Source organism: Alosa sapidissima, chromosome 16, assembly GCF_018492685.1.
Source record: "Alosa sapidissima isolate fAloSap1 chromosome 16, fAloSap1.pri, whole genome shotgun sequence".
Lineage (NCBI taxonomy): Eukaryota > Metazoa > Chordata > Actinopteri > Clupeiformes > Clupeidae > Alosa > Alosa sapidissima.
In genome coordinates, this window is record NC_055972.1 from 10,501,632 (window position 1) to 10,517,651 (window position 16,020).

Sequence of the window (16,020 nt, forward strand, 5' to 3'; positions counted from 1 at the left end):
TACAATAGAATAAGATTAATATATTAGAACTTTAGAATAATATATCAGAACTTTTCATTAAAAGCTGTTGCATAAATAGGATGCATATTAAACAAACATGTGAATTTTCAAGTGTGTTTAATTGAAAGAAGTAGTCAAACTATACATGATTAGAACATGGGTGAGTCCACAACATTCTACACAGGAAATAATGATTAACAGTACTTTGGCATTGGATTACACCTAAAACAGTGCAAATACCTGAACTGACTGAGGGTGTTAAACACAAACACAAAAAAAAAAAGCAAAAAAAAAAAGATATATTTTGGCAACCCAAATGTTAAGACAAATGAATGAATATAATAAAAATATAATTTCCCCCATAAATGATCAATACACAACACCTCATAATGGATATCATGTCAAGATTTTCAAAACTTGTTCAAATCCCTGTTAGCTTATAATGTTGCATACCGTGTAATCAAACTTTCACGTGTGGCATGCAAAGACATTTTAAGAGCTTTTATGAACTGAATTATGACACTAATGTCGGTCACATTTCCTGATATCACAGAGAATTACATTCTGAATGCTTTAATGAAGGACATGTAAAACAAAACAGTGGATGAAGATGCATATAAACTCCAGCCAGACTTGCTATCTGCTGATTAAGTCACTTTACCTTCCAACTCATTTAGGTCTATCATGAGGAACCATGATTTCTTCATACCAAGCCACAAAACATGTTGAAGATCACTACAAAGTTACTGACACTAGAACTGTGTTTGACATCTTGCATACTGCTTTCCCAGACCTCTCGGTAATGCACTCTGTGGTAGTGTAAAAAAAAAAACAAGTACGCACAAAACAAATATTACCATGATGCAGGGAATTCATAAATTATACAAGAATTTGTTTTGGCGTATACAGAATTATACAAAAAGGCACGCCTTTCGTCAACATCTGGACAAACTTTTTTTTGTTGTTGTTGAAATGGCAAATCATACAAATAATCATCAAATCATACAAAATCATCCAGTTTTCTTGTGTAAGAGACATCAGATAAACAATCCTGAGAAGAACTCACAGCTATGGAGAGTGGGCTTTCGTCAAATAAAGCTGACACTAGGGGCTATCTAAAGGATGGTCATACATAACACATGTGAGCCAGGGGATGCAGAGGCAGTGCCTGTGGAGAGAGGGTGACCAGTGTGCTTCAACAACTCTTACGATTACATCGATGTAGTGTGAACTGCTACGATTCTTCACTTGCTCTTTTGCGTGACTGGTCCCCCCTGTGGAACGGCAAATAAATAAACATCAACCAACTTCAGGAGATTTCGAGTGAAATTAGGGCTACAGTGTATTCAGAAAGTATTCATCCAATTCCAATGCTGTTGTGTTTATATTACAAAATTCAGACAATTCTAATGTAATTACAACTGCACATTTCATGTCAGTCCTTCCCTTCCTCCTACCAGTTGATACAAAACAGCTTTGCTGTTCTTTCAAATAGGTTTAATGAGTGTCTTCAGTGTGCAACTTAGATGAATTGAAAGTATTCAGGTGAATCCACGCCAAACTGAACATATACCGTAGAAGTGATGGAATCAAAGGCCTGTAGACTGTTATGAGCACCACTCTTCCCCGGCCTATCTACTTCCAGCCTCTCAGCGCCCCCTGAAGTCCTCTAAAGAGCTTTCAGAACCACCAAGACTCTTGTTCAAGTCTATCCAAGGGAATGGTCCTGCTAACCGCCCATTCATCCAGCCACCCACCCTCATCTAAAGTTATGAGTCTATGGTTTTAACAGACCTAATGGTTTCCTTCAGTTTGCCCACACTAATCAGAGGCAGCCAATCATGCTAGCATTACTGTTGGGGTTTCCTACAAGACATTGCTTGCCCTTTAGAAACTTCTGCGGTCAGGACTTTTTAACTTGCATTTCCTTGCAGCATGTGGCAACCAGCTTCATGAGTCACAACAGACATCTTGTCAGGCACAGACTAATGTTCTTCCTCCTAAACCTCTATGTGGTTTAGTTTCAGTCTTGCCTTCATCTGCAGATTCTCTCAGTCATCTGACTCTTACCCCTTCCGGCCAACAAAATTGAAATTTGGATACTCTTCATGTTAATCCACAATGAAAAACAACAAAACAACAAAACAACAAAATGACTCACACACTTGTAGACCCTTAGGTCTCGTTTTCATAGCGACTCCTGTGGCACACTGCCCAATTTTAAAATGAAAACTTTCAAATGTCTGAAATACTCCTGGCTTTGACAATGAAGTGGACTTTTTTGACCATCACAGATTACCTGATAATGTGAAACCTCTGAGACCTCTGATGAGCAAAAGCTGACAGATTCAAGAAGACGATCTTGGATTGCAAATCAGGGCTAAAATTAGGGTTAAAGTTATGTAATTTAACCACAGTTTAACCCATGTCTGACCAGACTGAGCATCTATCTCTTGGCGGCTGAGTCCCTTGGCTTCAGAGGAGTACCAGAAAGTACACCCTCAGATGGATTGCTTCCCTTATTTTGTTTCAAATTTGCTAATATAATGGCCAATCATTATATAATTTTATGAACTACTCTTTCCTTTTTATTGTAGTTTAACACACAACACATGACAGCCTCCTCTAGAAGTGTTAATAGTAAAGGTTCTGATGACTGCTACACTGACATGTTAAACAACAGAGGTGCTATTTACAAGCATGGTGATAAAATTGCAGTCTGTTCCATACCTGGAGAACCCATTAAGAGAGAGTTCCATCTGCAACTTCTGGTCTTGGGCAGCATAATCGGAAAGCTGTGATTCCATAGTCGGAGGATGGATTTGAGGAATGAATTGGGAAAAAAGAGCTGGGGCGAGATTGGACCATTCTACAGAGGAATAGCAAGGCTTTAATATCACATAAGATACCATCATCCTTACACTACAACTGATACAGTCTTTTAAGAATACATAGAAAATCAAATAAGATTAGTAACATTATATACAACAAAAGTCACACATTTTCAATTCTATTAATTATAGAGTAGACAGAATACCGTTGATAGCATATCACAGAACCAAGTATACAATACTATGAGCACTTTAAAAGTACAAAGTCTCTTGCAGGCACTCACCTGGTCGAAGGGCATAGAGACCTTTCACAACATTAGCCATTGTTGATGGCTTGACTTGAAAAGGCATGGAATGGGCTTTTTGGAGAAGAGCTAATGACAAAAGCAACACATTAATGAAGATACAGTATAATAATGGATGTAGGAACTATTCACATAAGCAATACAACTTGATATAAGAAATACATGCCTGACTTGTTACTCATGCAGTTATTATTTCCTTTTTCTGAACGACGCTTTCACTAGATGATCTGGCAATCTCCAATACAATCACTCTCAAATAGATTTCATAGATATTGCTTTTCAAATGGCTTCAATATGGCTGTTGAGTTACCTCATGCCTACATGTTCTTGCCTGTGTGTAAGTCTCTGTGTTTGTTTGTTTGTTTGTTTGTGTGTGTGTGTGACAATGGCATTATACCAGAGAAAACACAACATTTAGAAAAGTGACTCCACTCACAGTTCTGCATGCATTTGAGCTTGTCATACAAACATAAGCAGTAACCATATCCATGACTCATAAACCAAATGCTGCCAAATGCACTAATTGTGACTGCTGGAATGGTCCTAAGCACAACAGGAAAACACAGTTAGAAAAAAAAATGAAGGCACCACACACTCACGTATTATTGTGTTCACATGTTTTTCTGCAACATGATCAGAGAAAAGCTTCATAAGGATATCCCTTAGGTCCTGGTTTAGCTTTCTTTCAATGTAAAACTTGTTCTAGATGCCATGAAAGATAACAAGATGACACAACAGAAATTTACTGAGTGTGAAAAAATGCAAATTGTAACATTAAGTAATAAACTTTTGAGAGGTTTGTTTGTGCCAACGTCTTCCCCATTTGTCATCAAACACATTAATACCAATAACACAGACACATTACAGAATATGAGAATGAGGTCAAGAGAGTCACCATGTAGATGAACACAGGAACGATGCATTGCAGAGCCGCTGTGTACTGAGAGAGGACAAGGTTAAAGTGTTCTATGAACCCATCAGGTAGACTGCCCTGCAATAAATAAATAAAAATAAATAAATAAATACAAAATGCCATGCCATTTCAGTAATTCTCTGCAATACTATGCATTTGACTAAAAATGTATTTTTTGTTAGTGTCCTTACCAAGAGCTGAGCAGAAACCTGGTCTAAGTGACTGGAAATTTTCCATACCAAATCATTGTAGAGTAGTTCTGAGTGTTGCTGACAAACACATTTATAGACATGGCTAGGGGGAAATACAACATGTGGAAATGTTAATAAATCAAATAAATGCATATCCCAAAGACCAAATGTGCTGTTTTTCCGTGAACTGGTAGCTACACAGCTGAATTAGTGGAGCCCTTTACTAATGTGACAATGACCAAATGAGTTTTACCTGTATATCTGTTCATAGGATATGGAATTGTGGTCGGAGGGGCTCTGGGTCAGCAAGTGCTCAATTGCGTTCTCCAGCTTGGGCCAGTAGATATTCTTGTAATCCTCTACAGTCATCGAGTTCATTACTATATCAAAACAAAAGGGGACACCTTGAGTGATCGGTAGGCTAAGCAGATTAAGTGGGGTGATGCTAATTGTGAGATCTGATCTTATTTGCAGCGGGGAAAAAAGATGCCAACTGAGACAGGAGAAAGAATCAGAGCTAGCAACATAAATATGCCCATAGCTATGTCAGGCCATGACCAAAATCAGCAAACGTTCTGGCGCATAGATCCCACTTACAAAACTTTGTAGCCGAGTTGAGGGTTAGTTTTCCAGGCGTAGACGCCGAGGCACTGGGACTGTCTGTGTCGCTGGTTTCGCTGCTGATGCTACTAGAATCCGAATCCATGTATCGTAGTTCTCGTCTGGACGATATCCCACCGCAAGATCCTGTTGGTTCTGTGCTAATCATGGGCGAGCAGAAAAGTTGGGCTTCATTTGACAGTTGTGCTCTCATGAAGGTGTGAGCATCTCTTGGGCCATCACGATAGTTGTGATTGTGGTCATCTAAACGGCCTTCTTCCATTTCCTCCATGCTGTATTTAACTGTCGTCGTCATGTAGCGAAATAGGCATTGAATTATGTTTCTAAAACTGCTAGAGATCACAATTCCCTATTTACACAGCGACTTCCCTGCTACAGTCAACCGTGAGTTTGCGACACTTTGCAGCATTCGTTTCCGGAAAACGGGTGCTTGGGAATTGTAGTATTTTGTCCCACACATGTAGTAGACAGGTGTTTTTCTTACGACGTTGTGTTGTAAAAACAAATTATGTTTTTCTTATAATTACGTTCTCCTCCTAAAACATTCTGTTTAGAGGGAGTTTGTATATATCCGTATTGTACATGCTTGGTAGAACTATGTCACTATAGATTTAAGGATATTTTTTTCTCTCTTCATGCCACCACAAGTGTTTGGAGGTGTATCAATATTCTTTTTATTTTTCAGAAATAAATGCATTAACATATCCTCCGAACCGACACAACGGCAGCCTAACACGTGTTGAGAGAGGACAATCTGGTCAGATAAAGAATTTCAAAAGGTCTGCAAATAACAAGCCCTGCAAGAACAACCTTTTGAGTTTGACAGGACAAAGAAGTCATACACAACACAGAATACAAACATATTGAAGCAGAGATAATAAAAAAAAGAAAAAGGCCGCTGACAGAAAATATCTTCAGGTCAAACACATACGGCATGGGAACATAAAAAAAATGAAGAGTGCACTAATAAATGTTTTTATTCTTTGAGGTCAAAATTGACAATCATATGGCTTGCTGGTTGGAGTTTATAGTCATGTTCATAAAGGCTTTATTTCAAATATAAAATGTATCCTGTATTGTTCTGAAGAAAAAAAAAGTAATGGAAAAAAGTTATGGACATCCATCATCTGGTTTGCAAGTGGATTATACACCAAAGAACTTAGGCTACTACTTACCATAACTACCACACCCTATACCAAATTAATGATCCCTGCAGTGGTAAACATGATTTCACGTGTCTCATCAACATATAAACATATAAATTAGCAATTCATAAAACACCCTAACAATGTTCTTTACAACCTCAACATGTCTGCATTACAACCTTGTGCTTTTGCCATACACATGCTTATGAATTTTCAGTGGAGGTGGTGTCTTCAGAATGTGAAAATGGTAGGTTGATTTCGTTTGAAATCCAGAATTCAACCTATTACAATTTGTACAAATAAAGTAAAAGGCATTCACAATTGTAATACAAAAGGCTTTAGTAGGGACTGGACCATTCAATCTTCTGTGGACCATATAAATCAGCTGTCACATCACATTGTTGGTGGCAGTTTTTAGGTTAATGGATAAATGGATTTGTTCACTGTAGTTTCTTTTGTTGAGAACACTACATTTTTCATGTGAAGATTCATTTGAAACCAAAGTGCATCATGGCTATTGGACAGCTTATTACATATGATAAGGCTTCTCATGGTTACGTACACTTTCCTTAACCAAAAAAAATGGACATAAAAAATAACACTGCCAACTGCTTGCTGGCTGTCTGGATTGAACAGGATTTGTTTCCCAAAAGAAAAAAAGGAACATCACTGACACATCAACTGTAAAAAGTAGCTGCCAAATGTCAAACACAATGCCACCTGTTTTGCTTCAAAATCTTTGAAATTCAAAGACCAAGCGCTTTGGAGGGTTTAATGAAAACATTTCTTGTAGAAGTGGAAATAAAATGTTCTTTGGTCTACCTATATGTTCCCTTTAGTCATCCCATGTCTATGTGAATGGCCAGTTCAAATTACACTATTCATCGCCAAGAAGTACCCCATGAAACACAACTGCCTTACAACCACAGAGAGATAAACAAATAAAATAAGTTAAAGGAGTGACTTCACCATTCAAAAAGTTCCATATTTTTCATTTAAGTTGTGGATACCCCACTCCCCTACTTTCATATACTCTCTCACCATTCCTTTTTGATGTTGAATGCAAACTTGCATGCATCTACCTAAGATTGCATTACGGCCCACCCCAAGTGTGAATATGCACAGTAGAATCTGTGCAATCTTAACAGACGGAAAAACAACAACATGAAGATGCGGGGTTGGGGGTGGCAGGGATTGGGTACAAAAAATATATATATATAAAATGTACTTCAGTACAATAAAGACTTGCTAGTGCTTGTGGACATGTAGTTGAGAAAAGAGTGACTCAGTTTTGTGTTGTTAAAGGTCTGTGGTGTCTGGGACATTCACAGCTGCAGTACTGTTTGTTGGAGAGCTCGGTGTGGTGCTCTCGTGGTTTTGATTCTCTGGCAGTGTGTCTCTAAGGCTGTTCCTCTTCTGCTCCTGCTTCTCCTCCTCCTTCTTCTCCTCCTCCTCTTTCTCCTCCTCCTCCTCCTCCTGTACTGTTATGTGTGCGCTCCCTGCATCACCCTCCTCTTCCCTCTCGCACTCCTCCTCCCTCTCGTCCTCTTCCTCCTCTCCCTCGTCGCTGCAGCAGGAGTCCTCGCTGTCGCACGAGCTGGACGTCTCGTCCTCCGAGTTTGAGTACACTTCGGCTCCGTGGAAGATGTAGTGATTTGGTGCTTGGAATAAGTACTGAGAGCCTGTCAACAAACAAATGTTTGAAGGTAAATACAAGTGCATGGTTGCTTGAATCAATATTAATTCCACATGGCTTTCTGATGAAGTCATTTCTCTGGAAAATTAGCACAAAAGCCATGTGTGGAAGACTTTACTGAATCTTTTTTTAACTTTCCTGCTCACATAAGAAAAACTGGTCTATTCTCACACCTCTGTTTTATCAATGTACAGTATAACTACCACTACTGATTCTTACAGTCTCAGTAGTTTCATTGTTATCTGTGTAACACAACTCCAAAATGTATTTGGTCCACAGCTCATTGTAGCACTATCAATTTAGCAGATGTCTTACTCTCAAGGCGTTTGCTGATTGGACTACGACAGAGTCTGTTCAGCCAGCATCGTCGACGAGCGGTGTCTTTTGCTGCTAAGGCCTCGTCTTTTTGTGCGTCTTCTGAGTCTTTTGTGTCTGACGTCTTTGTCCCCTCTACACTGGGGGACTGTGCGTTTGGACAGTGTTCTGTGACTTTGTCTGCCGTCCCTGTTGTGTCCGTCCGTGTGCCCGTCTCGTCTGCGGGCGTGTGCGCGGGCTCCACGATGGGCTGGACGTTGGCGTCTGCAACGGCGCCCTCGCTCTGTGCGGCCGGCTCAGGCTGCGTAGGGGTCGGCCGTGGGGGTTTCTCAGTGATCTCGGTGAGTCGGGAGGGCGTGTAGCAGAGCTTGGAGAAGTCGCCGCCCAGCCGGTGGCACAGCTCGTTCACGATGACGTCGCAGTCACCCAGGAGCTCCACATCAAAGTTGAGGTGCGGCAGCTGCTCCCGATTAATCAAGACCTGAGGCACTTCATGTGGGATGGAACCTATCAACAAAAAAGGTCAGCCAATCAAATCTCAATCAAGACTCAATCAAGTGTCAATAAAACAAGTTTCAATTCAAATCAATGCATCATCAGTCATTTATTCTGTTTATAGCATACTGTGAAAGCGGGAACTGTTGTGAAAACATACTTGGTATAAGTGCCACGGGCCGCACTTTTAAAGAAGACCCAATGACAATGAGAAGGTCCACCTCATCCTTGTCTTGCTTCATTGCCCTGTGAAAAAACTCTGGAAGGTTCTCGCCGAAGAAAACAATGTCTGGTTTCATGATTGCGAGAGGGATATCAGGTGGACACCTTGGACAGCGAGGAACAACCTAAAACACGTTATATTACGTCAGTCTCACCGAAATCTGTCAAGTGTTGTACAGACATTCCACAGAAAATGGATGCATCAAAAAAAACACCTGGTTGAGCACATCTTCAGAGATGATTTCACAGTCAACTTTGTATCTGCAGATGAGGCAGGAGGCTGTGGCAAAGGAACCTGTCACCAAAAAAATTTAAAAAAAAAAAGGGAGCACATGTAACATCAGTTCCTTTTTAAAAAGCTATGGCAAGACAGCCTATCTATGATGGATATTTTAATAGTGGTGCTGTAATGGTCTATAGAGCAGCAAGACCTAATTCATGGAGCTTGCTATAAATGGTAGCATACCATGACACTGGATGATTCTTTGTACCCCTGCGGCCTGTTCTAGGGTGTCAATGTTCTGTGTGTAGTTCCGTAAAAGCTTCTCCTGCTGGTCTAGCATAGCGATGAATTTATGACATGGAGACGGCTGGAACTGTCCAGGGTAGATTTCCTGACAAATCAAAGTCAGAAGTCATGACGCATGAGAACAAGTAATATCAGCATACTGTACACATTACAACTTCAATCCTATGTAAGCTTCATTACAACTTCAGCCATTGTGTACACTATAAAATTAGTCCTGTGTATCTCAACCAAGATGCCAAGAACCTGGACATGCTGAATTCAAGGGTTTGAGTCCCTGAAAACAACAATGATTTTGCCCTCGGAACCAAAACAGTGCTACTACTGAAGCTATCAATTCAACTGCAAACATATTTATTGAAAAGAAACAAAAATGCAAGAATCTCTTCAACTGACATAGCATCACTTTAACACACTGTTAGACTGGATACAATGCTGTGCTGTCACAAGCCACTAGGCCTTGCTCGCAGTAAGCACTTTTGACCAGAAGGTGACTCTAGCGAGCAGTCAAAATCAGGAGAGATAGACGTGGAGAGATAAAACGTGAATGCCCACCTAGGGTAATAAAATAATTTTCAGTTGGTTGAATAACTTAACTTACACAATAGAAACAAACAAAGTAAGAAATAAACCCAACCATCCTGGTAACATGTGTATCTACCTGTTTCGCAAGTTCATGAAAATGTAGGCAGCTATGTGAGTGTCTTAGCCGGCCATATCCCATTACACCATTTTGTAACATCATGATTCCTCAAGTAGCAAGCTATTTCCCCAAGCCGTTTCAGAACTTCTATGGAAATATTAACCCTTAAAGGAGTACCGTCACACCGGTGTGACGGGAATGTTGGGAAATGAACGTTCTAAAGAATATCTGGGTTCATTGAATTCAACATAGAATTTTAGAACCTTCAATTGTTGCGGAACTTAGAATGTTCAAAAACCTACACCTTTATGGACAATTTGCCAGAACCACCGTGTAACTACTTCAGTTACATTTCAGCTCCACTGGCAGAAAACCTCCCCACAAACCAGCATCTCAGTCGTTTTAGACAGAAAACATCAACACATAACGTAAATGCTCTTTATCACAATCAACATACCTTGGCAAACTTGAAGAAAGGCCTTGGGTCACGTCTGAAGTACTCTATGTCAAACATTGCTTGAGGGTCTGGAAGATCTGGAAAATCTATTGCAAGTCTAGCATATATACCATCCCGAGATCGGAAATCAGGTATACCACAAGAAACAGATACCTTGGGGGAAAACACGCACAAGCAGAAATGAATCATCTAATCATTCATTACGACACTGGTAACTAACCTCACACACACAAAAACTGTTAATGTATTTGCCTGTAAGCAAAGATACTTGCTTTACCCAATTAAAATCAGGAACTTACCCCGGCACCAGTTAGGACGAGGACCTTCTTGCTTTCTTGGAGCAATCTGACAACGTCGTCTAGTGTATTGATATCTTTCCTCTTCTTTCTTTTAGGTGGCTCGGAGATGTTGATGATAATTTGCCACAATGTCATATCATCCAGATCAGGTGGGAGTACCGTATCAGGAAGCAAATCTCTTAGGATGGTTCGAGGGTCTGTCTCCATCATGATGTGTTGCTGAATGAAACTGTACGAGCCTGTTGAAAACATGATAATGACATTAGGCATTGCACTGTACCATTTTGGTACAGATCATTTACTTATTTCCCCTATGGTGAAAAGCAGAAGATGCACTGATGTGTGTGGAGGTCTACAGCCTTCCTTCATACCTATCTGAGGTCTGGGGGTCCAGTCACTGGAACTTGCGTGAGATGATCGATCATCATCATCCTCATCATCATCATCATCTTCATTACCACAGTCTGGGGAATCGAAGCCATTCAGAGGGACCACACTTTCAGGATCACCACACTCTGTTGACAAACAAGAAATAAAAAAAAACTTGAAATTATAAATGCATTCCCAAATTGGATAACTTTTCATTTTGCAATTAGGAATGTGTGCAACTAGCTTGGATCACAGAGGAGTAAGCTACAACTTTAGGGGGTATAAAATAAAGCTGCATTTCAAAAAAGCAAGCCAATCATAACGGTATTCTGTACTATTCAATTTAAGAAAAATGCCATCTGAAAAAAACAAAAGGAGCCTGCATGACAACCAATTTTAATGATTTGAGCATCATTTCACCTCATGAGACAGATTGACTATTCATGCATGTAATTGATGGTGGAAATTTCGCTAAAATAGTCACCTTTCGGGTTTCAAGCATAAGGCATCTTTACGTTAACTGCTCTAAAAGTTTGTAATATACCGACATTAGCTACTTAAAACCAATAAGCTAAGACAGGTAGGTTAAGGTATCTTACAGCTTTAATGTTATTCAGCACAGACATTGAGGCAAGTTCACACTAGAAAGTCAGAAGAACTGCTTTATAGTGTAAATGCATTACCTACACAAATTTAATCCGTTATTTTGGACTGTCGTTCAGCTAACTTAACTGGTTATTCAGCCAACTTTAATTGTTGCCCCTCTGTGCAGTGCCAACAGACTGTTGTAACGTAGCCTTCACGTTATTTTGATATAACTTAGCTAGCCAGTAACATTTGCGTTTGCTTCAACTAACGTTATCTATGGTTGAATTGCATGCTACTAGCTAGCTGTGTGTGTTAAATCCTAAACTAGCCACTAAATGGACGAACTGCTTATTACTGCTTTGTGGTAACGACAGACTTACTTGAATTAACTTACAAGTTGGTGTCTGACGTTAAGAGCAAGTACTGTTCAAAACCAAACGCTTGAGGCGAATTCGGCTAATAAGAGCTAGCTATGAGGCTACACCATCAACATCACAACAGGAAGGGGGGGAAAAATCACATTACTGATGGCCACTGAGCTATTAGAGTAGTGTGTTACAAATAGCTAGCTATCTATTGGCAAGCAAGCCAGCATTTTTCGGAAGGAAGCTGTCTGGATAGCTAGCTTGCTTGCCATTTAATGTTAGTGCATCATGGAAATGGCCCAAGTCCGCCAAAACATGGAGCGCTTGCTAACTTGTAAACGTAGAGTACCTGCGAGTTCCTCGTCTTGCCCAGACACCGAGGTCCTCTCAATGGGTAAAATATTTTCACCGGGCTGCGGGACTAACAGTCCATTGTCTCCGCCTAGTGTTGCTGTGGCCTGTCCCACCGCCATCGCCGGCTCAACCTCCTCGACAGACCGCGCTGAAGTCGCCGCCGCCCAATTCTCTCCGGTCTCTGGTCCGCAAATTCCTGGATCTTTCTCAACAATTTTAAGTCCACAGCCAACAGACATACTCATCCTAGGTTTTTTCAAAACAGGTTCATCTGATTCAGATGTTCTGGTTTTAGCACCAACAAGAATATTCTCTCCGTCCGCCATCTTCAACTCTACCGAGCCGCTGTAATGGCCCAGCGCTGTAAAAATTCTTCCGTGCTCGACTCGACAGCTGGGATATTTAAATGGCGCATGTGACTTTCTTTTGCTCACCGCTAGTGTCCCGACTGCTCACGAATTAGGCAGTCCGTCCCTACAATGAAACCGAAGGGCCATAAAACAATTAAAAACAAAGGCTAGTCTAATTTATCAATATTTTTACTAACCATTCGCCATTTCACCAATATATTAACTTTGCAATGAATAGTCCTACAGCCCTAAAAAGTGCAATTGAACCTGCTCTTGTAAAAATATTGAGGAGCAATCTCTGATTGTAGGCTATCAGCCTTAGGCCTACACTGCAAAAAGTGAAATTTTACTACGTGTTATCTTATATGAAGATAAAAAATCTAGTTAGTATTGTTTTTAGTATAAGGATACTTACTTTGGGCTTTTTTATTGTAAGATTATTCGACTTGAAAAAAGTCAAAATCTTCTTAAATTAAGATATAAAAAACAAGCAAATTTATTTGCCAATGGATTAAGAAAATTTTCTTAAAATTTAAGTAAATTTTCTTAAATTGTCTTAAATCTCATCTTAAATTAAGGACTTTTTCTGTCCAAAGCGACTTCAAATAATAATAAAAAAATAATACAAAGTTACAAATTAACAGTAAACCGTTTTAAAATGTTGGTAAGACTACAGTAAGGAAAATAGCAATAATAAACAGTAACGTTAATTTAATATCAGCGATCAATAGCCTAATGATAATAAACAAATACCATAAAAGACAAACCATAACTCATAAGAAGACTTCATTAATTAAGTGTATGCTGAACAGATATCTTTAGACCCCTCTTGAAAGACCCAAAACTATCAGAGGAACGGAGAGCACTGGGCAACTTATTCCACCAACGAGGACCCATTGAGGAAATGTGTCTTGAATTTGACCTAATAATAAATTTTTCTCAGATGGAAAAATGTCTCTCCTGTGTCCCACGACCAATGACATGAGACATTGTGCAGAATTTTGGGCTTTAAAAAAAGCAGATGCCACACAACAATGAATGAAACCTAGGATAAAAAAATATTTGCATGTTTTGCCTTGTTATCAGTGTGGTCTGGTCATAACTTCTCATCATTGCTGTCATATTTTACACAATTATTTTTATTTTGTACAGGCTTGTTTTTATTAGGGCTGGTATCCAACATCGTACATGTTCTACCAATTTACTTTTATTTCATTCCACAAAACGGACCAGAAATTTGTCATGGGATCGATATGGCTTGTCTGCCTACTGGGCTCATTAGGTTCAATTTCCTGTTTTTAGCCTAACTGAATATGCTTCATTGACATTGATTAGAATAAATTGGAGTAGGCTAATTCAAGACTGTATTTGACACAGTGAATGTGAACTTCTATCATTTGACTAACATGACAGATTAACACTACCCTGTTTGTTGTCCTAGCTGTAATGAATCTAAATGGCTCAGTACTGACTGAGTGGTTATTATGTTCATCACAGTCTGTGTCTGTAGCAGGCGCTGCTACGTTGCACAAGGTACCGAGAGTTTCCTGAGCCACTTGAGAGTAGGTAAGTTGAGATGAGTTAGTGTACATGATGAGTTAGTGTACCCAAATCATGGGTTTACAAATTCAAATATGGCATTTCAGTCTGATACTGGGGATGAATCTCAGAGGGAGAAGCTTTGTTTGTGCTTGGTTTCTATGCCCCACAGTTCTCCAGACTGACTGAGGTGGAACCATACAGCAAAGTGAGTCAGTAGATATTACTTTTGAAATATCATCTACATTCTGATCATGTTAGTTATGCCACTAATCTATCTCTTCCATTTAACACAAAACTACAAAATAACAACACATTTTGTCCAGTGTTTCATTCATCTTGATTGTATTGCTCTGGTTCGCCAAAGTTATACTGAAGATTTATAAAACCGAATGAAAATACAGTTCCAATACACAGCTCAAGTAAAAGTAAACACATCACTACCTACAAACCCTCTGCATGTTCATGTTCACATGTTTGTCAAAACTACAGACAATGATAAATGACACATAACAGGTAAAGCTTCTCATTGCAATCCGCTGGGATTTTAGGCTGGTTCTGAAAATACAGGGGATAAGAAATGGATCACTGATTCTCAGCATTTGTAGCCAGCAGGGACTGCCTGGATTTTTTCTTTTTTTTTTTTTAAACTCTGTCAGTGGTAAACTAAATGGGATACTTGTGTCAAGTATTCTTCTTGAACCTTGAAGCAACATAAAATCTCAATTAACAGTGAAACATGACTCCCTATTTTAGGTTTAAATTGCTTTACATTTTTTAAAGCATGTATGGCACCAGTCAGTAAATAAATTTTGCACGTGTCTACTTGAGCCTACTGACACAGCACATCACGCTTGAGGTCTTGTCATTTAAACAGACAAGCTTATGCAATAATAATAAAACAATATTTATTGCATAGGCTGAAATAGGAAGGTGTTTGTAGGGTGCAGAAGCGAAATTTAACTTTTAAATATGTGAGCATTTATTTCCATCCCTGGTAGGGTGGCATGAAAAAATAGACCCTATATGTTCACACTGTTTATAGTGGTAACATCTTGAAACACTTGTATATGTTCAGAAGTTCATCAGAAGAAAGCTGTGGAATTCGCCTCAGACAGTAGGCCTAACTGAACAGCATAGATGAGAGGAAGGACAAAAGACATTTGTAGAAAAGTCCATTCAAAGTCAAAGTCACAGTCAAAGTCCTCATAAACTGGTGGAGACCAGTGGTTCCAGGAGCTTAGAAGTCTTCATAATGGCAGGAGCCTCACACCTGAGCTGTTAAAAAATATGTGCAACACGTGCAACAATTTAGCAAACGTGCAAATGAAATGCCACAGCAAAAGATTCACAGAAACTATGTAGCAAGATGTGGCAGGCCTAGGCTACTGGTAATAATAACTTTGTTGCATAACATAGGTTATTATTTATGCAAACATGTTTAGAAAGTGAACGACAACTGTGCACTACTTTCATACAAAAATTAGATTACCCTACAACTCACCTATTATGGACAGAATTGTACGCTTAAACATTTCACGACATCATGCCAAGTCCAGCTTTTTCTGCGTCTCTGCCAGTTTATCTTGAAGCCTTTTCTTACGCCAATCCAAAAACTTTCGCCGCATTCTATTGGCCTGCCATCCTGCAAGGAATCCTGTTGCAAACGAGATGGCTATGGCTACTTGTAAAGTCCTCTCCGACACATCTGCCATTTTCACCTCTGTGTATGAATATCACCTCAAAGCGATCTGTAGTCAAGTGAGTTTGACAGGGTTTGTGGGATGGCCATGCGT

General features: G+C 39.5%; 3 protein-coding genes across 4 annotated transcripts; all 3 read right to left on the reverse strand.

Moving 5' to 3' along the window:
* Window positions 1-100: 100 nt before the first annotated feature.
* On the reverse strand, window positions 101-5,250 carry cacul1 (CDK2 associated cullin domain 1). Of its 2 annotated transcripts, XM_042065462.1 has the most exons (9): window positions 4,838-5,250; window positions 4,494-4,620; window positions 4,241-4,343; window positions 4,032-4,127; window positions 3,736-3,838; window positions 3,116-3,205; window positions 2,731-2,869; window positions 1,210-1,274; window positions 101-809 (listed from the first exon to the last, which is right to left on the reverse strand). In XM_042065462.1, the coding sequence occupies exons 1-8, from the start codon at window positions 5,154-5,156 to the stop codon at window positions 1,235-1,237; spliced, it is 1,017 nt and encodes a 338-aa protein (XP_041921396.1). In that variant the 5' UTR covers window positions 5,157-5,250; the 3' UTR covers window positions 101-809; window positions 1,210-1,234. The 2 variants fall into 2 exon arrangements, with proteins under 2 accessions (XP_041921396.1, XP_041921395.1); XM_042065461.1 differs by having other exon boundaries at window positions 101-1,274.
* A 570-nt stretch (window positions 5,251-5,820) lies between these two features.
* Window positions 5,821-12,892, reverse strand: sirt1 (sirtuin 1). The gene is made up of 10 exons (XM_042066186.1): window positions 12,883-12,892; window positions 12,331-12,783; window positions 11,031-11,174; window positions 10,660-10,898; window positions 10,361-10,513; window positions 9,201-9,348; window positions 8,950-9,029; window positions 8,673-8,859; window positions 8,018-8,524; window positions 5,821-7,688 (listed from the first exon to the last, which is right to left on the reverse strand). The coding sequence occupies exons 1-10, from the start codon at window positions 12,890-12,892 to the stop codon at window positions 7,306-7,308; spliced, it is 2,304 nt and encodes a 767-aa protein (XP_041922120.1). The 3' UTR covers window positions 5,821-7,305.
* Window positions 12,893-15,115: 2,223 nt separating this feature from the next.
* On the reverse strand, window positions 15,116-16,020 carry LOC121685221 (mitoregulin-like). The gene is made up of 2 exons (XM_042065624.1): window positions 15,729-16,020; window positions 15,116-15,502 (listed from the first exon to the last, which is right to left on the reverse strand). Exon 1 carries the CDS (start codon window positions 15,937-15,939, stop codon window positions 15,769-15,771), a length of 171 nt encoding a protein of 56 aa, XP_041921558.1. The 5' UTR covers window positions 15,940-16,020; the 3' UTR covers window positions 15,116-15,502; window positions 15,729-15,768.

Bases quoted from the DNA above. Each gene is read 5' to 3' on its own strand.
- LOC121685221 (XM_042065624.1), bottom strand. From the start codon at position 15,939: ATGGCAGATGTGTCGGAGAGGACTTTACAAGTAGCCATAGCCATCTCG.
- cacul1 (XM_042065462.1), bottom strand. From the start codon at position 5,156: ATGACGACGACAGTTAAATACAGCATGGAGGAAATGGAAGAAGGCCGT. The intron at 4,128-4,240 runs GTAAGGACACTA...TATTTATTGCAG, and splicing joins AGGTTTCTGCTCAGCTCTTG to GGCAGTCTACCTGATGGGTT. The intron at 2,870-3,115 runs GTGAGTGCCTGC...ATTCCTCTGTAG, and splicing joins TCTCTATGCCCTTCGACCAG to AATGGTCCAATCTCGCCCCA.
- sirt1 (XM_042066186.1), bottom strand. The intron at 10,899-11,030 runs GTATGAAGGAAG...TGTTTTCAACAG, and splicing joins GACCCCCAGACCTCAGATAG to GCTCGTACAGTTTCATTCAG. The intron at 8,525-8,672 runs GTATGTTTTCAC...TTTTGTTGATAG, and splicing joins GCCCGTGGCACTTATACCAA to GTTCCATCCCACATGAAGTG.